Source organism: Leptonychotes weddellii, chromosome 9 (assembly GCF_054177405.1).
Source record: "Leptonychotes weddellii isolate Sample4059 chromosome 9, ASM5417740v2, whole genome shotgun sequence".
NCBI lineage: Eukaryota > Metazoa > Chordata > Mammalia > Carnivora > Phocidae > Leptonychotes > Leptonychotes weddellii.
In genome coordinates this window covers 74,091,460-74,117,563 of record NC_138377.1, presented here as the reverse complement: position 1 = coordinate 74,117,563, position 26,104 = coordinate 74,091,460, and the positions used below count along the sequence as shown (strand labels likewise).

The window sequence follows — 26,104 nt, the reverse complement described above, 5'->3', positions numbered from 1 at the left end:
TTTTTTAAAGATTTTATTTATTTATTTGAGAGAGAGAGAATGAGAGAGAGCAAGCACATGAGAGGGGGGAGGGTCAGAGGGAGAAGCAGACTCCCTGCCGAGCAGGGAGCCCGATGCGGGACTCGATCCAGGGACTCCAGGATCATGACCTGAGCCGAAGGCAGTCGCTTAACCAACTGAGCCACCCAGGCGCCCTATATTTCTACTCTTAAAGAGTCAGAATGAGTCATCAATTGACCATAAGGTCAAGTGGCCAAACAAGTATTATACATTATAACCAGCTAACTACTTTCTGTCTTTCATCCAAAATCAGTAGGTGGTGCGCTTATCATCCTTAAAGGTATTTATGGAGAGGCTACTGGCCATCTGTTAGGGGATGCTAAAAGCAGTAAACCAATCTGACAAGGGTGGGGCTAGATTAACATCCCTTCCAAATTGAAGATTCTAGAAAGTTAAATTTGTCCGAAAGCACAGGACAGCATTCAGTTTCTCTCAGGCCACCACTGCCTGTGTAATTCTGTAGTTCCCCCAGCACCCTTCAACATTACCTGCATATGGGCCCCTGAGTTACTTACTGGTCACCTCATCACATTAAAGACAGGTTATCACGAAGAGACAGAGCTCAGACAGTTACATAACTTATGTAAAATACAAGAGTCATAATGGATTACTGAGAAAATAGTGTATTCATTATCAAGGGCTATACAAAATTGTGTGATGTTACACAGAGCTTCTGAATTCCCAAAGCCCTGTGGTCCCTATGTTCAGGTTAATGAGGAAGAGACTGGACTATAAAAAATCAGTTCCTAGTACAAATTTGCACTGAGATTTTGGAGCACATCCAATTTCCATAGCGACTGCATAAAGTACGCCAGCATAGTAGAAATCAATAGATCTGAAATTAGGACAGCAAGCATCCTCAGTGTAAGTAAAAAACTGGTGGTCACAGTATCCGTGCTTTTTCTTCTCCACAGGTTCAGAATGAAAGAAGTCTCATATTCTCAGACCCCTCATTCTTTAAAGGTCTCCTGTTACCAGGTCACGTCTTCCAAAGCCTTACTATAGGATCTTGTTTTCTGGATTTATTTTTCCAGTCGCGGAAAGAATTTATTTGTAATTTCCTGCAGTTGACAGTGATTTTAAGTGCTTGCCCAGAAACGTCACAGGAACGGATTATGTTTTCTACAGGATCCATCCAAGGTCTTCCTCGTTAGTATAGTGGTGAGTATCCCCGCCTGTCTACAGGATCCATCCAGAGCTCCTGAATTCAAGGTTAGTGAGAAGGAAAATAAAAGAAAGGAGTTCGGGGACTTTCATGAGCAGGGGGAAGAGAAAAGAGCGGTGCCTGTGCTCCAAGGGTGATCGCGACTCCTGCCTCTGAGGGGAAGGACAGCCCCACAGGAGCCAGAGCCCCGCTCCAAGTAGCCGTAAGGACAGGTCCTCCAGCCCTCGGCCACGAAGCTCCAGCGCTGGAGGCTGCCCAGTACCCGACAACCGCCGGGCACCCCAACTCCGGACCTCAACGACAGCCGCCGTCGGTTCTGAGGCCAGCCAGAGGCACCCGGCCGCTTTCCCACCCCCTACCCGAACTCACAGCCGGTCTCCTTCTTGATCTCCTCGAGCTCTTCGTCCCGCAGTAACGTGGAAGCCCGAGACCCCATCACCGAACCGGGAGCTCCTTCGGGAGCAGGGGCGTCTGAAGCGACGGCGGCGGCGGGAGGGAAAGGAAAAAGGCCCAGGGGTCAAGATGCGAGAGAGCAGTGCTTCTACTGCGGACCCGGGAGGGAACCCAGGGGTGGCAAGAGGGGGAGGGCGGTCCCCAAGAACCAGCCAATGAGGAGCGAGGCTTTGCCCGGCGCAGGAGCCGACGTCGGCGCTTCCAGCTCCAGCCCCCGAATGAATCAGCCCAGCGCAGGGCCGGGTATTCCTAAGGACGGACCACGCCCCCGGAAGCGTGATGCCACCGGCCTTAAAAAGGCAATGCCACTCTGGCTCTAGCGACCACAATTAAAAGGGAAACGCCATCGACCCACAGTTTTATAACGAACTAACCTGAGGCAGGCAGCATAGCCAACCCGTTTCTCACAGAACTCTAAAAGTGGAAACCCCACCCACAGGTGGCAGGGATTGGGGAGAGAAGCCATAAAAATAGAGCAAATGTCTCTTCGGGCAACTCTAGGGTGTGTCTCTTGGGAACTGCATGCCGGGAGTTCCACCTTCTCCTTTTTTCTGGAGGTCCTCCGTCCTCCTGGCCGCTGGGGGCGCTCGGGAGCCAGCCTCCGGGGCGCGCGCCGATTGGCTCCTCGGGAAACAGCCGGTACCTCTGGTTGCGCCAGGCTGGCGTCCGCTCTTCGGTGTGGGTTTTCAGTGCCGTGTACTTTTCTCCTGTTCTTTCGTCTCTGTCCTTTGATAACCGCCACGCCGGCTTGGAACTACCGGAAAGTTCTTCCTTAACAGCAGTACCTCCTTTTTTAGTTCAGTACTGAGGCTCGAGGAAGTCACCATTTGGCTGAAACTGGGACAGGATTTCCCAAACTTCCTTCGGGAAAAAATAACCTGACGGTGGACGAGATTGAATTCCTAGCGTATGGCCCACCGTTTATTTGGAGTTTCTTATTTTGTCTTAAAAATGAGGAATTTTGCATTTTATTTTTATATTTTTGTTTTCTTGAAAATGTTTAAAACGCCACCCGTTAACTAATTTAGCCCTCTCCGTGAACCAGTTCTTTTCCTGTGGCTTCAATGCCTTTTCACCCCCTCCCCACCCTTCTGAGTGTTGCTTTATGCATAACGGGTTTGAGATAGGGAAGAATCAAATTCTAACAACTGTCATTTTGTGCCTAAACTACTTTTAAGCTTTACCTACGGTTTTGACGACTTAGCATGAGGCCAAGGTTCTAGTCTCACTAAGTTGTTTTCATGATTGACCGGCTCTTGTCTGATCTAGTGTTGTCCCCCTTCAAAGGCACTGACATGGCAGCCGGATTGGTCATGCATAAATTGTGATAGTTCTAAGTCACTTATGCTTTGGTTGGTAACAGTGTCAATTTCTGGAAATGTTACTAATGTAGAAGAGGCCAGAAGAATTTAGATGGTAGATTTTTTTTTTTTTTTTTTTTTGTTCTCTGTCAGGAACAGCCTGCTCATTTTATTTTTTTATTTTTTTATTTTTAAAGATTTTATTTATTTGACAGAGAGATAGAGAGACAGCACAAGTAGGCAGAGTGGCAGGCAGAGGGAGAGGGAGAAGCAGGCTTCCCGCTGAGCGGGGAGCCCGATGCAGGGCTCGATCCCAGGATCCTGGGATCATGACCGGAGCCGAAGGCAGCCGCCTAGCCGACTGAGCCACCCAGGCGCCCCTAGATGGTAGATATTTCTGGGTGAGCAGCTTATGGTAGCAAGTATTGGCAAATATTTTGCCAGCATCAGGTTTTTTTTTTTTTTCACTTGTTATTTTAGAGTTTCTTTCTTTCTTTCTCTCTCTCTCTCTCTTTTTTTTTTGTTGGTTGGTGTTAAAAAGATATATGAATGTGCCATTTAAAGGCCTCTAAAATGTTCTGCTTGTTCCATTTAGCTAAGGTATGAAAGGTAGTATTACCCCATTTTATAGACAAAGAAGTCGAACCTACAGTGCCTGAAGTTTTACGGCTTTCAGTTTCCCATGTATAAATTAGAGTTGATGCTTGCAATAGTCCTTTTCTCATTATTGTTCTGAAAAGATGAGCAAAACTGAATTACTCTCATATTTTTCTTTTTCTTGTCCCTTCCAGGTATGGGGAAAGGGAAAATAACCTCATTCCCCCAAAATATTTTTTAAATCCTAGATCTCTTTTATTTTCAAGTGTTTGGATACTTAAAGAAGATTATTTGAAGACTGCTTTTGGAATCAAATAGCATGGATCCCAGCAGTGACTACCATTTCCTCAATCAGATTTTGTGGAGAAGGGTGAAACTCACGTTGGTTTGTGGCATATTTGAGGGAGTACTCCAGCATGTGGACCCTAACAAGATTGTTGTCCTGAAGAAAGGTCTAATTTTATTTGTCATTATCTTCTACCTTTAAGAAATTAATAGTTAAGTTTGGGTGAGGGCTCTGGGGGCTTCATTAGCAACTGGGAGGGAGACATTCCTATTCTAAGGAAGAGTTAAGAGGAAGATTAGAATACTGTTTTCCCTAACAGAAAACATAGCTGCATCTGCGGGCTTGTCCCCACTTTTATACTTTTATTGACATGGTAGTGGAAATTTTCGGTGTATAGATTCTTTCTCATTGGGTGCTTCTTATAATTTCTTACTATATGCATATTGAAATTAAAAATAACCGCTCTACTAGATAGAATTACTTTTGGCTTCAACAGACAGAGTCACAAAGACAGGGGTTAATTTTTGTCATGCAAAAAGAAGTCCAGAGGTAAGCTGCTAAGGAATAGTGCAGTGGCTCAAAGATGCCAGGAGGGACCAGGTGTCTTGTGGTTTTTGCCACTTCAGGGATCATGTATTATCTTCATGGTCACAAGGTAACCTCTACACCTCCCAGCTTCAATTCTGTTCATTGTAAGGGACGCAACTCAGGAACAGCCAAGTGGAAGAGATGCATAGGTCAAGGTCTATGGGAAGGAGCTCAGAGTTTCCATGCCTCTTCTGGGTGTACCACCCTCCTAGTTCCTACATGTGTTCACCTTTAAGATCCAATATATAGTTTTTATTCATCTAGAATATTGACTTGCTAGGGTAGTTGTTTACCTGGCAAAGTTTCAAGTTCACAATTGAAACATGTATAAATGGCATTTGAGAGATTAGTGTTATTGTTAAGCCATATTATAGGTTAAAATAGACCTTTGTGGGCCAGGGTGGGACTACACCAGACTTTTGAAATATTAATTCATTCAGTAATCATTTATTGATAGTTTTGTATCACAGGCACTGTGATAGATACCAGGGATATAGATAAGAATAACATGGTCCCTGTCCTTAAAAAAACTTAGTCTGGTAAAGAGACAGATAAGCAAGTAGAAAGGTATAATGCAGTGTGATATCCTCTCTGATAGAGAGATGCACAAGATGCTATGGAAACACAAAATTTCAGTTAATTTAGATCTGGGAGTGGTAGGGTTAGGATAGTGGGGAAGGTGTCCCAAAGGTGAGTAAGATTTAACTGGATGGAAAAAGAGTAGAAAGTGTTTTTTTTTTTTTAAAGATTTTATTTATTTATTTATTTGAGACAGAGAGAATGAGAGAGAGAGAGCACATGAGAGGGGGGAGGGTCAGAGGCAGAAGCAGGCTCCCTGCTGAGCAGGGAGCCCGATGCGGGACTCGATGCGGGACTCGATGCGGGACTCGATGCGGGACTCGATGCGGGACTCGATGCGGGACTCGATCCAGGGACTCGATCCAGGGACTCCAGGATCATGACCTGAGCTGAAGGCAGTCGCTTAACCAACTGAGCCACCCAGGCGCCCCTAGAAAGTGTTTTAAGCCAGTGGTTCTTAAACTTTATCTGTGTATCAGAATCACCTGGGGGACTTGTTAAAACAGTTTGCTGGGCCACTCTCTAAGAGTTTCTGATTCTTAAGGTCTGGGGTGGGGCCCAAGAACTTACATTTCTAACAAGTTTCCTGGTGATGCTGATGCTCAGCTGGAGAACCGCACTTTGAGAGAACCATAGTTTTACGCAGAAGTAGCACCATGTACAAAAAATGTAGAGACGTGAAAACTTGGTTCATTCAGAAAACCTAAATAAATTTCCTTCTGGGGATGTGGTGAGACTTAAGGCTGGAGAAGTAGGTATGGGACTGATGAGAAGGCCTTAACATATTGTAGCATTTGGACACTTCTGAAAGCAATGAGGAACAATTTGAAAGATATATTTTTTTTAAAGATTTTTATTTATTTATTTGTCAGAGAGAGAGAGAGAGCACAAGCAGGGGGAGCAGCAGAGGGAGAGGGAGAAGCAGGCTCCTCACTGAGCAAGGAGCCCAATGTGGGACTCGATCCTAGGACCCTGGGATCATGACCTGAGCCGAAGGCAGATGCTTAAGGACTGAGCCACCCAGGTGTCCCGAAAGATATATATTTTTTAAAGTAGGCTCTAGGCCTAGTGTGGGGCCTGAACTCATGACCATGAGATCAAGAGTTGCTTGCTCTACTGACCAAGCCAGCAAGACACCCCACAATTTGAAAGATTTTTAAGTGGAAGGCATCTAAGTTTTAAAACTCGTTGCCTGAAATTGTTAATGCTGTGTTATTTAGGAGCCATGCTCAGCTGCTGGAAACAGATTACGTCCAGTGGCTTAAACAAAGTAGGAGTTTATTCTGTTATATAAAAGAAGGCAGGCGTCCCAGGGCTGCTGTGAGTCTCCCCAGAGTTGGCAGAGATTCAGGATTATCCATCTTTCTGTTCTACCATCTTCATGGCTTCAAACCTAAAGATCATGTTACAGATAGGAGGAAGAGGAAAGAGGGGTAAGAGGGTGTTCCCCCCAGCTGAGTCAGTCCCCTTAAAGAGATGCCCTGGAGGTCCAAGAAACCACCACTGTCTGTGGGGAGACTAAGCTCGTTGCTAGCCTGAATAAATGGCATTGAGTTGAAAACAAGATATGCCACATGCTTGTTCAACAAAGCATTCAGTCTAAATGAAATATTTTGGTGTATTTCTCTCTAGTCTTTAATTACATAGATTTTTTATAGTTGACATATTAGGTATATATTTTTTTACTTAACATGATAAAAAGCATTTTCTCATGTTACTTGAAACTCCAATTTAATGGCTAAACTTTTTATGTTTTTAATTTTTTTCTTTTTTTTAGAGTAAGTACATGTGAGCAGAGGGGGAGGGGCAGAGGGAGAAAGAATCTTAAGCAGGCTCCATGCTTGTGCAGAGCTGAGGTGGGGCTCTATCCCAGGACCTTGAGATCATGATCTGAGCCGAAGGCAGACGCTTAACCAGCTGAGCCATCCAGGTGCCCCTAACATTGGATTTAAAAAAAAAAAATGCTGATGTGTATCTTTCTTAAATTTTTGCTAGTTTTATAGGTAAAAAATGATATTTCATCTTGGCATGATTAAAAAATATTCGTAAAGAAGTTGAAAATATTTCTTTACACTTGTTTACGAATTTTAGGTACTATTTGGACAAGGCAGGGAGTATTTTCACTATGACAGCAAAGTGAAAGAAGGACTGAAGTAGGGAGAAACTAGAGGCAAAGAGCATAGATGGAACTATTTTGACAATCAAGGGATCCAATAAAGGGAACATGATGGGGGTCAGAGCTAAGGCTCAGCAAGGAATGGAAAAGAGAAGGCGGATTTTAGAAATACGTAAGAGATGGGATAAGTAACCTGGTAATCAATTAGGTAATTAAAGAGCAATGGAAGGGTGCCTGGGTGGCTCAGTCAGTTAAGCATCCAACTCTTAATTTTGGCTCAGGTCATGATCTCAGGGTCATAAGATTGAACCCCGCGTCAGGTTCTACACTGAATGTGGAGCCTGCTTAAGATTCTCTCTCTCCCTCTCCTTCTCCCCAACCCCGCAACATGTGCTCTTAAATAAATAAATAGCAATGGAAAATGATTACTACATTTATGACTCAGAAGATTAGGTATATATTAGTTATTAGTTGATAGAAATGGGAAGAGGAAATTTGTTGGTTACTGGGAGAAGATAATGATTTCAATTTGAGAATCTTAGAGTAAGTCTGCTATTAGTTGGAAATATGAGTAGAGCTCAGAGAAATAATCTGTGCTGTAAAAATAGTGGATGTGGGGGTGCCTGGTTGATTCAGTCCGAAGAGCATGTGACTCTTAATCTCAGGGTGGTGAGTTTGAGCCCTACATTGGGTGTAGAGATTACTTACATGAAAGGAAAGAAGGAAGGAAGGAAGGAAAAGGAAAAGGGAAGGAGAAATGGGGAGATCAGGATGTCAGAGGTGGTGGAGACAGTTGAAGAGACAGGAAGGAGCAAACGAGGGAGACAATGTAGCATTGGTTCACAGTTGCGTATTAAAATACCTGAGGTCTGGGTTTGAATCCTAACTCCGTCTTTTATTAGCAGTGTAACCTTGAAAGGTTATTCAACCTTTCTGAGTCTCAGATTCCTACATAACAGAGATAATGAAATGCCTCTCTCGTTATGTTACTGGAGAATTAATTGTAGGCAAATAATTAGCATGGTGCCTAGCTCTGAGTCGGTGCTCAGTATGGTAGCTCCAGGAAATTAGTAGGAAAAGAACTAAACTTGAGATATGTCCTATAAGCTAAAGAAGAAAGGAAAGAACTGTATTGTCAAAGGATACATGGGAGCCAAGGATGATAAGACTATAAACTTCTTTTTGGATTTGAAAAATAGGCAGTTGTGGGGTGCCTGGGTGGCTTAGTCAGTTAAGCCTCTGCTGTAGGCTCAGGTTATGATCCTGGGGTCCTGGGATCAAGCCCCACCTCCCGCTCCCTGCTCATCGGTGAGCCTGTTTCTCCTTCTCCCTCTGCCCCTCCCCCTGCTCATGCTCTCTCTCTCCCTCTCTCTCTGTCATATAAATAAATAAAATCTTAAAAAAAAAAAAAAGAAAAGAAAACTAGGCAGTTGTGATTTTTGACCTCAGTAAGAATATATTCAGTGGAACAGTGAGGGTGAAACAATTATTTTGGATTGCTGAGTGATACGGAAATATACAGCCCTGGGAGCACTTACATCTAGAGAAATGACACCATATTGTAGATGTGACATCTAAACTTCTCCTAACCTCTTACCTGTTCACAGAAGAGCCTCTATATTTGGGCCAGGAGTTGGGTTATTGTCCTTGACAGTATTTTTGAGCATGTAGCATGGCATGAAACAGGGTATGGACTCTAGAAGTAGTCAGCTGCCTTAAAATTTTATCTGGAATTAGGTGGAGTAAAAATCAATAGAAATATAATAGGTAGTCCTGAGCCTCAAGGGCCTTAGTATAGTCTTGGGATAAGTTTAAATTCATACTCCTGCCCTTTAAGTTCATCTCGGACCATTCGGAGGTTCTCTCTGTTCTTTATCCTACTTGTTTCAAGGCTATAGCTTTGTAATTTATTATTGACTTCATTTCTTGGGGAAAATAATTTGGGGATTTTTTATAAAACTCAAGATATGGCACTTTAAAAAAAGATTTATTTATTTATTTGAGAGAGAGAGTCAGTGAGTGGAGCGAGGGGCAGAGGAAGAGGGAAAGGGAGAGAATCCTCAAGCAGACTCTGCACTGAGTGCAGAACCCAACACGGCTTGATCTCAGGACCCTAAAATCATGACCCGAGCCGAAACCAAGAGTTGGACGCTTAACCAACTGAGCCACCCTGGCACCCCTAGATATGGCACTTTTGAGAGGCATTATTTTCTTACAATTTTAGGGAAATACTATTTTTTATTAACTGAATGAATTGTTTTCTGTCACAGTGAAGAATGTGGAGACTGGTCGAAGTGTCCCAGGAGTGAAGATGTTTTTTGGGCATGAGATTCTGAACGGTGAGAGCTGCATGTTCCATGACTGTGGGTATTGGGATTTACAGTAATAGTAAACTCACTGCTCTGCCTCATTCCAGTATTTGCAAAAATATGAGGTGTTGTATTGCCTTTAATATTGCACTTACAAACTCTTTAAGTTGGTATTTGAGAATTGACCTTTATCTTACTTTTTCAGTGGGTACTATGAGCAGAATAGTCATAGAGAATTTTAATCATCTTTGTTTTACAATGTGAGGACTGCTGGTACTTGTTACTAGAGACTCAGCCAGTGTGTAGTTAGGAATCTGAACAGCAAGGAATTGTCTTTTGAATTTAACACTATGGAGTCACAGTACATTCACTGTACCTTATCTGAACCCTGGGGGCCAAATGTTTCAGAATTCAGAAATCTGGATTTTTGGAAAATCTAACACAATGTATACTCTTTATATTATATAACGTCTCAAGCAGATCTGGGAAACACTCTAATAAAACACATTTCTACAGGGAAACGTGGATAATCATTCTAAATGGAATAAAATAGGACTATAAATAGTATGTCAGTTTTGCTGCCAAAAGACGTACAGACAATTTTTAGTTTTCAGAGATTTTTGGATTTTGGAATTGCAAGATGCAGCTCTCTTCTTCATTTCTACCAGCAAAAACCATTTAACAAGAGTAGGTCCAACTGTTTGCCAAGAAGAGTAGATATGGAAGCTCTTCTGGTCAGCGTGCTTCAGCCAAGCCAAATAGGATAAAAGAAAAGGGGAGCAAGAACTGTTCTTACTTTGAAGAACTCAAAAGCAGAAAGCCCTCCAAGGAGGAGTAAAGATCAGTGTGGGGTGGAGGAGTGGGGAGAGCGGGAGATCTGGGACCTTCTAGAGCTGTTCATTTCTTACCAGCGGGGCAGATAGAGAGGAAAGGAAAGGACTCCTGTAGACCAGAGACTACTGCTGCTTGAAAGATTACTTTGTTTTGTGAGGGAGGTAGAATTGAGAGAGAGATGAAAGTCTCACCAAATTAATGACTGCCAATCCAGACTTATTTCAAGGCAGACAGTTCCAGACAGCTATCCAAGGGTCCCTTCTCACAGAGTATGCTACTATAAACACTCTTTGTCCCTTAACACCTTTTTATAATGGCTTTGAGGGTGGTGGTAGTAGTGGGATTCTTTTTTTTTTAAGATTTTTAAGTAACCTCTACCCCTGACATGGGGTTCAAACTCAACCCCAAGATCAGGAGTTCCATGCTCTACCAACTAAGCTAACCTGGCACCCTGCCCCCCCCATAGTGGAATTCTTATTGTGCTTTAGCTATTAGCCTTTGCACTGGATCAGAGCTAGGCTGTGGATGGGTTTGTAAAGAGAAGCAAAGGAATCACTACTACCATCTCCCTAACTTCAAAGAAGGCCAGCTTTGTGAACTGTATACATGGATTTCATCTCTTTCTAGATTCTCAAGACTTGGCCTTTGTTCATAATTTTTAGTTCAAAGGACAGCCTTCTCCTTCTTTGCCCTGTGGTTCAATCAGCCATGGATTGAGACTTTTTCCACTCTCCCTGAAAAGCACTTTGAATTAGAATTATTAAAATGAAGAAGAATATTAACTGGAATTTAAATAAAACCTTGAAACAAAAATAAATTAAATAAATAAAATGAATAATAATTGACTAGTCAGTATTTTTAGTGACTTTCACTTTCTCTGCCCCAGATTCAACATCCCAATAATGCAGGGGAAAGAGACATTTGGAAATATAGTGGCCCCTGAGTGGATCTTCTCTGAGTAGTACCTAAGTATACTTAATTGACTCTAAAATGCTGTTAATTATAAATTATACTATCACCTTTTACATCCCAAGAAAGAAAAAGTAGCTTCCAATTAAACTGTCATGTGCACTTACTGTAAATCATATCTGATTTCAGAGTTGTTTAAAATGTGCATCTTAGAATCAATGATACGCAATATTGCCCTACATTCCCTGCACTGTTAGGTTAAAAATAAAATTTTTCAGAATCTGTGGAATGTTTCATATTTCTTTGGTGACTTCTAGTCTAGCTTCTATTGCCTTTCATGTTGCTGAACTGTTTCAATTTGCAACCATGGCGCCTCGGATAAACCTCATCGGCTACGGTACTGCCACTGTGCAAAACTCACATCACTGAGCTGTTACTGCACCAGCCTGTGAGAGTGAAAGGGACTGATCTGGGAAGGATCTGAGAGAAAACCCCCAAACAGTACATGGTGTGAGGGAAGATGCATCAGGGTGGGAATGAATAGGAAAGAAAATCTATCTCTAGAACCAATCTGTATGACTACGACGTGCCTTGGAACATGTAGAGAGCTTTCTAATCCCCCTGAATGACCAGCGAAGCTAGGTAGGAACATAATGTTAGGCATCTTCAGTACTTTGGATAGGTTCTTCTGCTCTTTATTGCTGGCCAGTGAAGGCCTCCATGGACTAACATTTCATTTCCGATTACTGTGTGTGGTACCTAGTCAGACTGTGGTAGAGGGAGACAGGGGAGTGGTTAATTGGGTTCAGATTGGAAACTGTTGGAAGCCATTTGGTTATTTTACAGTGGAACTACTGGATGAAGTAGAACAAGGTGTGATGAGAGAAAAGGCATCTTCTGTCAGGTATGGTGGAATAATTTCCTTAATGATGATTTTACTCAAGTGTACACATTAGGGTAGAAAGACTTAACCTCTAATTCATTAGCTGTGTAATTCCTCAAATGGCCTAAGGTAATAGAAATGATAAGAAATAGATGGATATTTGCTTCCATCTTTAGATGTTATCTTCAAATCAGTGTAAAAGCAGTGGATGAGTGGGTCCTCTATGAAATGGAGGTCCAGATTCTTTACCACCGATGTGTGGCAAAATCTGTGTAAGCATCAGCAACAAAGAACAAGTTCATCTGAGTGTTGTTTTTTGTAAGTGTAGTCTAAATACAGAAAGAACCAGGATGGGTAAAGGTGAAGACCTGAACATACGTGAGCCTCTTTCTCCTGCCTCTGAGGCACTAACCACCTCTCTGCTGAGTGACCTCAAGTACAGCCCATCAGGTGAGTACTGGGGCTCTGAATTGTTTAGTCTCTCTTCATTGTGGTTCACAACTCTTTAGAGTTGGCATAACTCTGAGTTAAGGTTCTATATGGAATACTCAGCTAGGCCATTGCTTCTAGGCTCTGAATTAAGTTAAAATATTGTGATTCATTTATTTATTTAATAATTGAGGGCACACTATATGCCTGACATTGGAGATACCAAAATATGGTATCTCTGCCCTCATTGAGTTCTGGTGCAGGAAACAGACACTAAATAAGATAAAGGAGAATAATATATAATATGCTAGTGCCAAATGCTAAGGAGAAAAAAATAGAAGGAAGAGAAGTCTGTGAAGAAGGTGGTTTTATAGTTTTAGGGTGTTCCGGACAGGCCTCACAAAAATGGTGACATTTGACCAAAAGCCTGAAGGAGATGAGGGATCGAGCTGTGTGGATATCTGGGGGAAATGTTTTTTAGGCAGAAAGAAGAATGAATATAAAGGCCCTGAGATAGGAACATGCCAGGATCTTGAAGGAACAGCCAGATCAGTGTGATCAGTGCAGTTGGAGCAAGAAGAGGTAGTTGGAGATGAAGTGGGGTAGGCATACCATGGAGGTCATTGTAGATGTCTAATACTAGACTTGTCTGTTTACTATTTCTTTTGTTTTTTTAGACTGTTTTTGTTTACTGTTGATTGATGATAGATCTCAAAATCTGGTAGTGTTAGTTCTCCAACTTTGTTCTTTTTCAGAGTTGTTTTGGCTATTTGGTATTTTTTCCCTATTCATTTCCCTATGAATTTTAGAATCAGGTTGCCAATTTCTACCAAAAAAAAAAATCCACTGGAATTTTTACTGGGATTGCAATGACTCGATACATCAGTTTGGGGAATATTGGCATCTTAACAATATTGAGTATTCCAGTCTATTAAGCCAGTATATCCCTCTATGAGATCTTTAATTTCCCAACAGTGTTTTGTACTTCTCAGTGTATAAGTCTTATACATCTTTTGCTGTGTTTATCCCTAAGTATTTCATATTTTATACTATTATCAATGGTATTTTAAAAAATACTTCTACTTCCTATTGCATGGTTTTGAGCAGAAGAGTAACATGATCTGACTTCTGGTTTAACAAAGTTACTCTAGATACTATATGGATACTGAGAGAGGAGGAAGGTAAAAGCATGAATACCTATTAGGCTATTGAAATAATTTTAAGGCAAATTGATATGGTAGCTTGGACTGTAGTGGTAGCAGTATGGTTGGTAAAAAGTAGTGGACTTCTGGATGTATGTTGAGGTGTAGCCAACACAGTGTACTCGTGTATTAGATGTGGATGTGAAAGAGGAGAATCAAGAGTGACTTTGGGGGTTTGGGTCTGAGTAGCCTGAAGTATGGAGTGCTATTCAACTGACCTGGGAACAATTCTGGGCAGAACAGGTTTTGGGAAGATGATTAAGAGTTTAGGTCCACCGAAGTTTGAATGTCGGCCTAGAGAGGAGGAGAAAGGTCTGAGATGGAGATACAAATGTAAGAATTCGCCAATAGATGATATTTACAGTCTTGAGACTAGATGAGATCACTAGGAGAGTGAGTATGGATAGAGAAAAAGAGGTACGTGGACTGTGTCCTCTGCCATTCCTAAGTTTTAGAAGTTGGAGATGAAGAGAAACTATATGGTATGCTATACCTCTAATCTTTTAAATTACGTGATTTAAAAACATAATTAAGGACCCAGAGAATTCCAAAAGTGTGAACTATGGCCCATCTCCAGGACTGATTTATTTTAAACCATTTGTTTTTATTATGAACATCCTTTTAAAAGTGCATGTCTTGAAATATTTAAGACATAAATCTATGAGGAAGGAAACATTACTGGATTTTCACAGGAAATGATTAAATAGTCTAATTCATAAGATTATCATTGGTGGGGCTTTTATTTATTCTCATTTGAGAAACAGGATGCTAGAGTGTTCACTGGGTGTTGGGCTGACACAGGTGATAATGAAATAACACTAGACCTTTGAGCTGCAATAGAGGAGGAGTTTATGAGGATGGCTAAAATGAGTGGGAGGGTTATTCTATTGCCAAGGAAGACAAATGTGTCTATTACCATCATTCTCCTGCAGAGGAAGAGGAGGTGACATATACAGTCATTGATCAATTCCAGCAGAAGTTTGGTGCTGCAGTAAGTATTGCCCTTGATCATTCCAAGTATTGTCTGCATATGGGTATCATGTTTATATCTCATAAATTTCTCTGTTACTATAAGATCATTAGTGCTTTCCCTAATAAATTCCCAATAAAATATCTGAGTGCCTGCTAAATGTCAGGTATTGTTCTGAAGTCTAGGGTAAAATAATAATAAAGACAAAGTTCTAACCACCAAGGAGTTTATTTTTTTTTTCAAGATTTATTTATGTATTTAAGTAATCACTACACCCAGTGTGGGGCATGAACCCACAACCCCAAGATCAAGAGTTGCATGGTCTTCCGACTGAGTCAGCCAGGCACCCCAAGGAGTTTACATTTTATTGCAAGAAAATAAACAATGTCTATCAACTGGTGATAAGTGTTATGAAGAAAAATAAAGTGTGGTTTGAAGAGTAGAGGAACAAGGAGTTCCTATTTTATGTAGGGTGGACAGAGAAAATCTCTGTGAAGAGGTGACTTTGGAACAGACGTTTGAAAGAAGTAACAGAGCTAGTCATGTAGATATTCAGCTAAAGAACTTTTAAAAAGCATGATTAGCGAGTGCAAAGGCCCTGAGCTGAAGCACACTTAACTTGTGTGGAGGAACAGCAGGGAGGCAGGACCACGGTGAAGAAGAGTGATAGGAAATGGAAGTGGTCAGGAGGCAGATCAGGTAGGGTTTTTTGGACATGGTAAGGAGTTTGAGTTTGACTTGAGTAAGAAGGAAAGCCATTGGCAGTTTTAGAGGAGAGTCTGAAATATTTTTACTATATTTTTAAAAGTCCATTCTACATGCTCTGTTTAGGCAATTTCTCTATAATCATTTATGAATTTCAGACATGACAGTAACTATTCAGCCCAGCATACAGTTCACAGGGGAGTCATTAAGCTTCTAGACGCAAGCTTATGCATTTCTTTAAGGGAGAGTTAGTTTTCCACAGATTCTTTTTTCTCTAACCACTTAAGTAAGATACAGTTCACATACTATTAAATTCACTGATTTAAAATGTATAGTTCACTGGATTTTAGCATATTCAGAGTTGTACATCCATCACAATGAATTTTAGAACATTTTCTTTTTTTTTTTTTTTAAGATTTTTGTTTTGTTTTTAAAGTAATCTCTACACCCAATGTGGAACTTGAACTCACAACCCTGAGATCAAGAGTCACATGCTCTACTGCCGGAGCCAGCCAGGTGCCCCCCTAGAACATTTTTGATACCAACCAAAGAAACCCTAGACTTCATAACTATCACCTCCATGCCTCCCCCCACCGTCCCCCAGCCCTTGGCAACCAATAATCTATTTTTTGCCTCTATGGATTTGCCTGCTTAGGACATTTCACATATTATTTTTATTTTTATTTAGAGAGAGAGCATGTACATGTGAGCGGGGGAGGGGCAGAAGGCAAGGGAGAGAGAGAATCTTAAGCAGGCTCCATGCCCTGTGCAAAGCCTGAGGAGGGGCTCCATCTCACAACCCTGTGATCATGACCTGAGCCGAAACCAAGAGTCAGACACTTAACTGACTGAGCCACCCAGGGGCCCCTAGGACATTTCATATAAATGGGATCATATAATATGTGGTCATTTGTGATTGGTTTCTTTTGCTTAGCATGTTTTCATGGTTGATCTGAGTTATAACATGTATCAGTAAATTTCACTTATTTCTGTTGCCAAATAACATTCTTTTATATGGATATACCATATTTTATCCTTTCACCATTTGGGTTCTTCTACTTTCTGGCTATTATGAATAACGCTGCTATGAACATTCATGTACAAGTTTTTGTTAGCACATAGTTTTCATTTCTCTGGGATAGATACTTAGGAGTGGAATTGCTGGGTCATATAATAACTCTGTGTTTAACATTTTGAGGATTGGCCATTGTTTTCCAAAGCTGCTACACTGTTTTACATCCCCACCAGCAGGATTCCAACTTCTCCACATTCTCACTAACACTTGTTATCTGTCATTTTGATTATAGCTACATTAGTGGTGTGAAGTGGTATCTCAGTGGTTTTGATTTACATTTCCCTGATGGCTAATAATGTAGAGCATTTTTCATGTACTTGTTGGATGTTTATATATCTTCTTTGGAGAAATGTCTATTCCTTTGCCCATTTTTAAGTAGGCTCTACTCCCAATGTGGGCTTTAAACTCACAACCCTGAGATTAAGAGTCACATGCTTTACCAACTGAGCTGGCCAGGTGCTCCTCCTTTGCCTTTTTTTTTTTTTTAAGAAGCCTCCACACCCAGCGTGGAGCCCAACATGAGGCTTAAACTCATGACCCTGAGTTCAAGACCTGAGCTGAGATCAAGAGTCAAACACTTGACGAGCTGAGCCACCGAGGTGCCCCTTTTGCCCATTTTTTAATTGTGTTGTAAGAATTCTTTATATATCAACAGATTCTTCAAAGGGTCCGACAACAACGAAAAATGGGATAAGAAACCGGAAATTTGAAGAGGTAGTTGGAAATTCTTGTCAATAGAGAAGTGCAGCTTTTGTTCCCAGTTCCACAGCCTTCTTGCTGTTGGTTGAGGGTAGAACTGAAATTCAGTCCCCCTTTTTCATCATTGATGGAAAATACTCAATGTAGAAACATTCTGTGCTCACTAAGGGAAGATATCGTGCTAGTGAAAGTTACCGTGTCCTTCTTTCTCAAGTAATTTACCTACCCGTAAAATGGGGAGAATCTTGTATCATGTAGGTATTTTCATAGATTATGGGTTAAGGATTTTAGGATGATATAATGTTTTGAAATAGGATAAGATTATAATCAAAGATCAGCATGTGTTCCTGTAATACCACTATATCAGTTTTGAGTAACTTAATGAACCTACGACTTTAAGGGACCTGTTGAGTTCTTGTGTCTCTCATTCTAAATAGTATAAACTGTGGGAATCAGCCACTACATGAGTTCCCTTCAGGTACAGTAAACTGCCCTGTGTTAGGGCACTGTTCTTGAGGAATCTGATCATAAAGATAGAAATCTGGTCATAAAGATAGAAATTTTTTGCTGTAGCATCAGTGGTAACACAAGGTACCTGAGTTTTCAACTTCTATTAGCATTTAGGATATGAATGATTTATTTTCCAGTTGTGTTATAATTTTGCAAAAACAAAAAAGAAATTAGAAATATTCAGTGTGCTCTGTGTGTGTCTGTGTGTGTGTGTGAAAAAGAGAAGCTGACTTGTGTTTTGGATTAGTCCAGTTTTGTACGTTTAAAACATAGTATCCACTTTGGGCTTTTTTTTTTTTTTAAGATTTTATTTATTTATTTGACAGAGAGAGAGAGCACAAGTAGGCAGAGCGGCAGGCAGAGGGAGAGGGAGAAGCAGGTTCTCCGCAGAGCAGGGAACCTGACGTGGGGCTCGATCCCAGGACCCTGGGATCATGACCTGAGCTGAAGGCAGATGCTTAACCAACTGAGCCACTTAGGTGCCCCTATTAACCACTTTATTAATTGCTAGCCATTTTACTTGTGCCATTCATGATGTCATAATCGCAACATTTATTCTCTGGAGATTTCCTTCCTTTTTCTCACCAGATGCTCCACATCAAGAAGCAGAGTGTCCTGAGTGTGGCAGCCGAAGGTGCTAATGTGTGTCGTCATGGGAAACTATGTTGGCTTCAGGTAAAAGATATTTTCAACTTTTTATTTTGAAATAATTGTGGATTCACTGACAAATTGATTTTAATTGTCTTCTTTATGTCACCTCAGTGTCACTATCCTATAACTTGTTTGGAATGTCTTTCACTCTTCTAGTACTGAATTTATTCTTTTCAAGAGGAAAGAGCTTCTGTCTCTTCATAGGTTCACTTTTATAATCATCATTGCTGTCTCACAGGCTCTGCTTGAGGTCTTTCCCAGCTCTTTTCTCTCACCTTAGATATGTGAAGAATTTTAGGGGCGGCTAGCTAGCTTAGTCAGTGGAGTTTGCTACTCTTGATCTCGGGGTTGTGGGTTCAACTTCCATGTTGGGTATAGAGATTACTTAAAAATAAAATCTTTAATTTTTTTTTTTAAGTAAACTCTACAACCAATGTGGGGCTTGAACTCACAACCCTGAGATCAAGAGTTGCATGCTGTAGGGGCGCCTGGGTGGCTCAGTCGTTAAGCGTCTGCCTTCAGCTCAGGTCATGATCCCAGGGTCCTGGGATCCCGGGGTCCTGGAATCGAGCCCCACATCGGGCTCCCTGCTCCGCAGGAAGCCTGCTTCTCCCTCTTCCACTCCTCCTGCTTGTGTTCCCTCTCTCGCTGTGTCTCTCTCTGTCAAATAAATACAATCTTTAAAAAAAAAAAGAGTTGCACACTCTACCAATGACCAGACGCCCCCAAAATAAAATCTTAAAAAAATATATATGAAGATTTTTTTTATATATGAAGAATTTTTATCTTTCTTTCTGGTTGGTAGCGTTCCACAGCAGGATTCTGCCACATCATTTTCATTTTCCTGGGCCTGGGAGTTGTCAGGTGAGGGTCCCCATTGTGTCAAAATAAGTTCGTAGTGAGCCTCAAATAGCTATAGGTTGGGCAGCCACCTTTGGATCAAACTCAGCAGCATCAGTTTTTAAGGGGGGTGGGGGAGCCAAGAAAGCAGACTGAATCCCCAACCAATGTCTTCTGTTCTTTGAGTTGGGACTTACCTCCACCTATTGAGAGACTATATTTTATTATGATTGGCAGTCTGCCCACTTCTCAGGGCTACATCAAGGTATCTACCCTAAATAATTCAAAATACAAAAAAAAATATGTGAGAACCTAGTGATCTTGGCATCATTTTCTGGCAAAAAATCAGAAACCACTTAAGTAGTTAACAATAGGAAACATTACTGTAGATTTGATAGATCTTATGCAGCTTCCAAAAATTGATGACGAGTGCAATGTAGAAAAATGTTTGCAAAGTTCTGAGTGGAAGAAAGCAGGATATAGATTGGAATGCATATTATCAGAGCCATATACATTGTTTGCATATGAAAAATGGAAGGGAGTATTGTATGGCATGCCTTGGCTCACTGCAGAAATGTCTAAGCCATCCATGGGCTTGGTTCTGTTCTAGTTGATGCATGTACAGTGGTGAATCCCACATAATCTCTCCTCTCACAGAGTTTGCAATCTAGCAGAGAATTATTTTTCAAACTTTTTGAAAATCTGAAAAAATTAAGTTTTTATAATTAAGGAGGTAGAGAAAAAGAGCAAGGAGTGACTATTTTAGGTATCCTGTTCTAGCAAACAACATGAAAGGTCCAAGAATGGGTGTCAGGTAGGCCTGGCAATTGTAGCTGTATCAACAGCTCCTAAAATGACAAAGATGACATCAGACTGCCCTGTCGCTGGCTCTGTAGACCTATTAGGGTCTCTTTGCCTTCATTCCCTGACTCAGTAGATGATCCAGCTATAGTACTGCCTTTGTGAATTTTATGATCAGAAACAATCGAAAATTCTTATGATTGTATAAAATTGATCTAAAAAAATAGTGTCTCACATCCTACCATTTGTGTCAGTTTATTTGTTGCCTACTGAAAACTGCTAGAGAGGGGCACCTGGGTGGTTCAGTCGGTTAAGCATCTGCCTTTGGCTCAGGTCATGATCCCAGGGTCCTGGGATGGAGCCCTGAGTCGGGCTCCCTGCTCAGCAGGGGAGTCTGTTTCTTCCTCTCCCCCTGCTCATGCTCTCTCTCTCTCTTTCAAATAAATTAATAAAATCTTCTAAAAAAAAAAACTGCTAGAGAGCAGGGATCTTCTCTTTTTTTTTTTTTTTAAAGATTTTGTTTATTTGAGAGAGAGAGAGCACATGAGAGGGGGGAGGGTCAGAGGGAGAAGCAGACTCCCTGCCGAGCAGGGAGCCCGACGCGGGACTCGATCCAGAGACTCCAGGATCATGACCTGAGCCGAAGGCAGTCGCTTAACCAACTGAGCCACCCAGGCGCCCAGGGATCTTCTCTTATGAGTAATTTTATGTAACACCCAACACAACCCTGCATATTATGAGACTCAGAGAAATAGCATGTTGTGTTATCAACAATGAAATGCTGTTCATTCCTCTTAAACCTATAATCCTTTGAGTATTAAAATGTCATGGGTGAGATGTAAAACATTAAATTTAGGACTGTAAAAAGCAAAAGGCTATATCCACCAGCTTGTCTCTTTCTGTGATTGAAAAATCACAATGAGGGGCACCTGGGTGGCTCAGTTGATTAAGCGTTTGACTCTTGATTTCAGCTCAGGTCATGATCTTAGGGTCGTGGGATTGAGCCCCGTGTCAGGCTCTGCACTTGGCATGGCGTCTGCTTGAGATTCTCTCTCTCCCTCTCCCACTCCCCCTGCTCATGCTCTCTCATAAGAAAGAAAGAAAGAAAGAAAGAGAGAGAGAGAGAAAGAAAGAAAGAGAAAAGAAGAAAGAAAAGATCACAAATGATAATTTCTTTTCTTAAGATCAATTTAAACTTGTTTTCCCTACGAATCACTGAATGCCTATTGTTTTCTTTAAAAGTGAGGGTGTGAAATATTTTATCACATATCTTTCTTGATCCTCAGATCCCCTTCCTTAGTTCTTTTATATCCTATAATATATGTGTCTAAATGGTCTATTGTAGGTGGCCACAAATAGCCGAGTTTACTTATTTGACATTTTCCTTCTGGGAAGTCGTGCTTTCAACAATGGACTTCAGATGATATTAGAAGACAAGAGAATTTTGAAGGTGAGTGGGTAGGCTGATTCCCCCACTAGTAAGATTAGCAATCAGGATCTAATTACTCTGTCTTCTGATTCCTTAGGTTATCCATGATTGTCGTTGGCTTTCTGATTGCCTCTCTCATCAGTATGGAATTTTGCTGAATAATGTCTTTGACACACAGGTACAAGCAGGGATTCAGTCCAGCATATGTGACTCTTATAGAAAATAGGCCTCATTTGGTGAGTGATGTGAGTCTTTTTGTGTGTGTGTGCCTCATTCCTGCCTTCTTCTTCATGTAAGTTGTCTATACAATAGGTGAGAACATTTGATGAACTATAAAAGCGCTACAGAAAAGTTACTTAAAAGTATTTAGGGGGTGCCTGGGTGGCTTAGTCTGTTGAGCGTCTGACTCTTGATTTAGGCTCTGGTCATGATCTCAGGATCCTGGGATGGAGCCCTGTGTTAGCGAGGAGTCTGCCTATCTCTCTCCCTCTGCTGCTCCCCCTGCTTGCATGCTCTTTCTCTCTCAAATAAATAAATAAATAAATCTTTAAAAAAAAAGAAAGTATTGGGGATTTTTCCCCTCATTTTGCTCCGGAATTTGTCAAATAAGAAGAAAGCTCTGGGGCACCTGGCTGGCTTAGTAAGTAGAGCATGCAACTCTTGATCTTGGGGTTGTGAGTTCAAGCCCCACACTGGGTGTAGAGATTACTTAAAAAAAAAAAAAAAATCTCAAAATTTAAAAAAAAAAGAAGAAGCAAGATCCATACTTTATAGCATTCAGAAACTTGAACAACTTGGGTCATTCAGAAGTCTGACATGAGATAGTGTGAGGTGAACAGTCACAATCCGTGTGTTTAGTGTTAGTGTGAGGTGAACAGTCACAATCTGTGCCTTTAGCTCATATTTATCAGTTAAGACTAATAGCTAGTTAGCATCTAGCTCAGAGATGCAGGTTGTCTTAGATACGCCCCAAAGCCTATTCTGGGCCAAAATAGTCTGATTATGATTCTTCTCTGCCCTAGAGAATCCTAGAGAAATGAGAAGTCCTTAGTCTATACTAACTAGCTCTTAGAGCTGATGTGAGTTTCTGGTTTGGCTGTGAGAATAGTAAAACCACTAGCTTTCATTATGTCTTCTTTATGTTCTTCTAGTCTTCTAGGTTTATGCCAGTCAAAGGGGACATGTTGAATAAACAAGTCTAGAGCCTTTGGAGAGGGGTTAAAATAATGAGTTAGCCAGTTATTTTTTATTATTATTATTATTTTAAGTGATCTCTATACCCCTCGCCAATATTTTTGAGCAGAAATTCCTAAAAGTTCAACTTTATGTTATTAAATATGGTTCAAGTTTGCTCTTTATGTATCTTTCCATAATGAACTTTATGCCACTTCTCTTGTTGACATGTTTCTTGGGCCTTCTTTCAGGATTTTTCACTATATAGATATTATTTCTAGCTTACTCCAAAATGTAAGAGAATTGTTCATTGTTCCCCTGAGACCGTTAGGTTTCTTGATTAGACCCCATATGAACATGTTGGCACATCTTTCCATATTCACTTTTCAGATTTCCATATTACAAGAAGCAAGAATTCAGAATTTTTCCAATTTTTTTCCTTTAACACAGTGTATTCGTTTCTTATTGCTATTGTAACAAATCACCACAAATTTAGTAGGTTAAAACAACATAAATTTACTCTCTTACAGTTCTGGAGGTCAGAGCTCTAAAATCATTTTCACTGAGCTAACATCAAGGTGTCAGCAGGGCTGGTTTCTTTTGGAGACTCTGAGGGAAGTCTGTTTCTCTGCCTTTTCAGCTGTTACCTATATTCTTTGGCTTGTGGCTCCTGCCAACTTGAAAATGTACCACGGCTTGCAATCACAAATTGGTAGTCAGTTGGTGGGCTGGACCAAGAAAACACACATAAACCCAGTGACATTTGGCCCTGGCCAGCAACTAGAGGGAGATAGATAGTTATATTAGTATATAGAATTCTTTTTTATTTTAGTTTAGTTTTGGCAAAACTAATTTTTCTTGAAGTGCTTAGGACCCTGTTGGTGTTTGCTCAGTGGCAGTGGCGTGGGGGTAGAAGGTTAAGGAGGAGCGGTATTGAGGGCTAAAGGAATCAAGAAGTCTGGAGAACTTTGAGTTTTGCATGGAAATGAGGAGAGTTGGCATGAATGTTTTCTAGAGTATCGACTTTTTTTTAAGATTTTTTTTTAATTTATTCATTTGACAGAGATATATATAGAGAGAGGAGCATGAACTGGGGAGAGGGGGAAAGGGAGAAGGAGAAGCAGGCTCCCTGCTGAGCCAGGAGCCCGATGTGGGGCTCGATCCCAGGACCCCAGGATCATGACCTGAGCCGAAGGCAGATGCTTAACCATTTGAACCACCCAGGCGCCCCTGGAGTACTGACTTTTTTTATTGAAACCTTTTTATTGGTCCCAGTAAGAGAGGACTGCCCACTGATTGCCCTGAAGCTGAAGTGTTGTGACAGCACATTTGTCTTTTATTTATTTATTAAAGATTTTATTTATTTGACAGAGAGAGACACAGAAAGAGAGGGAATGCAAGCAGGGGGAGTGGGAGAGGGAGAAGCAGGCTTCCCGAGGAGCAGGGAGCCCGATGTGGGGCTCGATCCCAGGACCCTGGGACCATGACCTGAGCCAAAGGTAGATGCTTAACGACTGAGCCACCCAGGCGCCCCCACATTTGTCTTTTAATAGTACTATGATATTGGCATAAAGAAGTGTGAATGTGTATGCAAGAAAGAAAGTAAGATAAAAATTGTATTTGTATTTGGGGAATGACATAATTTTCTTTTTTTCTGGGAAAGAATCCCCTTAAAAAACCTCTAAGTTTTAGAAAAGGTGGTCAGTTGATTCTGAATTGTTTGTTTTCAAATAAAGAGTTTGTTCGTTTGTTAAAAAAAAAAAAAAATGCACCACTGCAGTCTCTGCTTCCATCACCCCATCACCTCCAGTGACTGTAGCCAAATCTCCCTGAACCTCCCTGTTATTACATTTAGGACCCACCCAGATAATTCAAGATAATCTTCCTATCTCAAGAGCCTTAACTTAATCACTCCTACAAAGTCCGTTTTGCCATATAAAACAACGTTGACATGTTCGAGAGGTTAGGATGTGGATGTCTCTGGGGGCATTATTTAGCCTACCATACACAGATAAATAATTAGTCCAATTCTTAATTTTTTTAAAGATTTTATTTATTTATTTGAGAGAGAGAGAGAGAGCATACACGCAAGCATGGGGGAGGGGCAGAGGGAAAGGAAGAAGCAGACTCACTTCTGAGCAGGGAGCCCGATGTGGAGCTCCATCCCAGGACCCTGAGATCATAACCTGAGCCGAACAGGCAGATGCTTAACTGACTGAGCCACCCAGGCATCCCAGGATTTTATTATTTTTAAGTCATTTCTTCACCCAACGTGGAGCTCAAACTTACAACACTGAGATCAAGAGTTGCGTGCTCTACCAACTAAGCCAGCCTGGTGCCCCTCCAATTCTTAATTGTATTAGCTTTCCTTACCAAAACTTTGCCAGAGTTGCTGATAAGTAATACAAATAATTCTTGAAATTTATCTTCCTTTTTCCCATTGCCTAAAGGCACCAAAGAGTAATAGATAACCATAAGGCAGGCAAACAAAAGGAGTGGAAAAGAAAATAGACAAAGATACATTAAAGTTGGGTGATCCTTTTTTTTTTCTTTCCTAATTTTTCAGAATTAGTTGACTGAACGATTTTTCTGATGGCATTTTCTATCATGTGGGTCCTTGGGGAGAATGGTATTTAAAGGCATTTTTCTAAATATATTTCTGCTATTTCTGCCATGAGATAGCTATGTATTCTACAGACAGGTTTTTATTTTGTTTTGTTTTGTTTTTTTATGCCACAGGTAGCAGATGTCCTTCAATTTTCCATGGAAACAGGTGGCTTTCTTCCAAACTGCATCAGCTCTTTACAGGAGAGTTTAATCAGACACCTTAAGGTAGCCCCTAAGTATCTCTCCTTTCTGGAAGAAAGACAAAAATTGATTCAGGTGAGTACTGAAGATGTCCCATTAATTTTTCCAAGGGTTTTGTGAGCAGGATCATCAGCATATTATATAGACATATGCTAGTATGTAAGCATATGAGCATTGCCAAAATTTTAGCTGGTTCAAATGGTAAGTTTGTTTGTGATTTCAAGTGGATAAAAGCCAGGATTCAGATTTAGTGGTTAGCAGAAAGTACTCTGGAGTAAATTTACAATCCTCCAGGGGAGGTTTTTGTTGGGATCGTTGTTTAAGGTGATGGAACAAAAACCATCCCAATTATTTCTCTCAAAGTAAGATAAATTTTCCTTAGCTCCTAATAGCCTCACCTGCACACTTAGGTCATGACAATATTGGCTACAGTTTTGGTCCTATAATCAAGTCTACTCTCTTCAGTTTTGAATGAGAAGCCCTGATCGATTGATCGATGGATTGAGCTTTCTCTCTCTCTCTCTCTCTCCCTCCCTCCCTCCCTGTCACCTTGTCTTTTCCCTCTCACGTAAGCACACTAAATGTATACATACATAAGGGGTGTGTGTGTGTGTTTTCAGAATATACTGTCATTGAAGAAAATGATGGTAATAGTGTTTTAAGTTAAGCAACTCTTAGATAAACAGTTATCTTTAAAGTTTTGCTTATTATTCAGAGAAAATTGTTTTGGTA

General features: G+C 40.9%; 2 protein-coding genes across 9 annotated transcripts in view; one reads left to right on the top strand and one right to left on the bottom strand.

Annotated features, from left to right (window-relative positions):
• CHP1 (calcineurin like EF-hand protein 1) overlaps positions 1-1,906 on the bottom strand; it is a 23,819-nt gene extending 21,913 nt beyond the window's left edge. The window contains exon 1 of the mRNA XM_081830961.1: positions 1,595-1,906. Coding sequence (XP_081687087.1) covers positions 1,595-1,661 — 67 coding nt within the window. The 5' untranslated portion in view covers positions 1,662-1,906. The remainder of the gene's footprint in view (positions 1-1,594) is intronic.
• A 395-nt stretch (positions 1,907-2,301) lies between these two features.
• The window catches only part of EXD1 (exonuclease 3'-5' domain containing 1), a 78,722-nt gene continuing 54,919 nt past the window's right edge, over positions 2,302-26,104 (top strand). Inside the window, exons 1-10 of one of the 8 annotated variants that reach the window (XM_031031596.2) lie at positions 2,302-2,356; positions 3,843-4,028; positions 9,416-9,484; positions 12,044-12,101; positions 12,409-12,530; positions 14,644-14,702; positions 18,259-18,345; positions 21,308-21,412; positions 21,489-21,569; positions 25,304-25,447. In XM_031031596.2, the coding sequence (XP_030887456.1) occupies positions 3,896-4,028; positions 9,416-9,484; positions 12,044-12,101; positions 12,409-12,530; positions 14,644-14,702; positions 18,259-18,345; positions 21,308-21,412; positions 21,489-21,569; positions 25,304-25,447 (858 nt within the window). In that variant the 5' untranslated portion in view covers positions 2,302-2,356; positions 3,843-3,895. The other 7 variants (XM_081830955.1, XM_081830957.1, XM_081830956.1 and 4 more) reach the window with 7 other exon arrangements.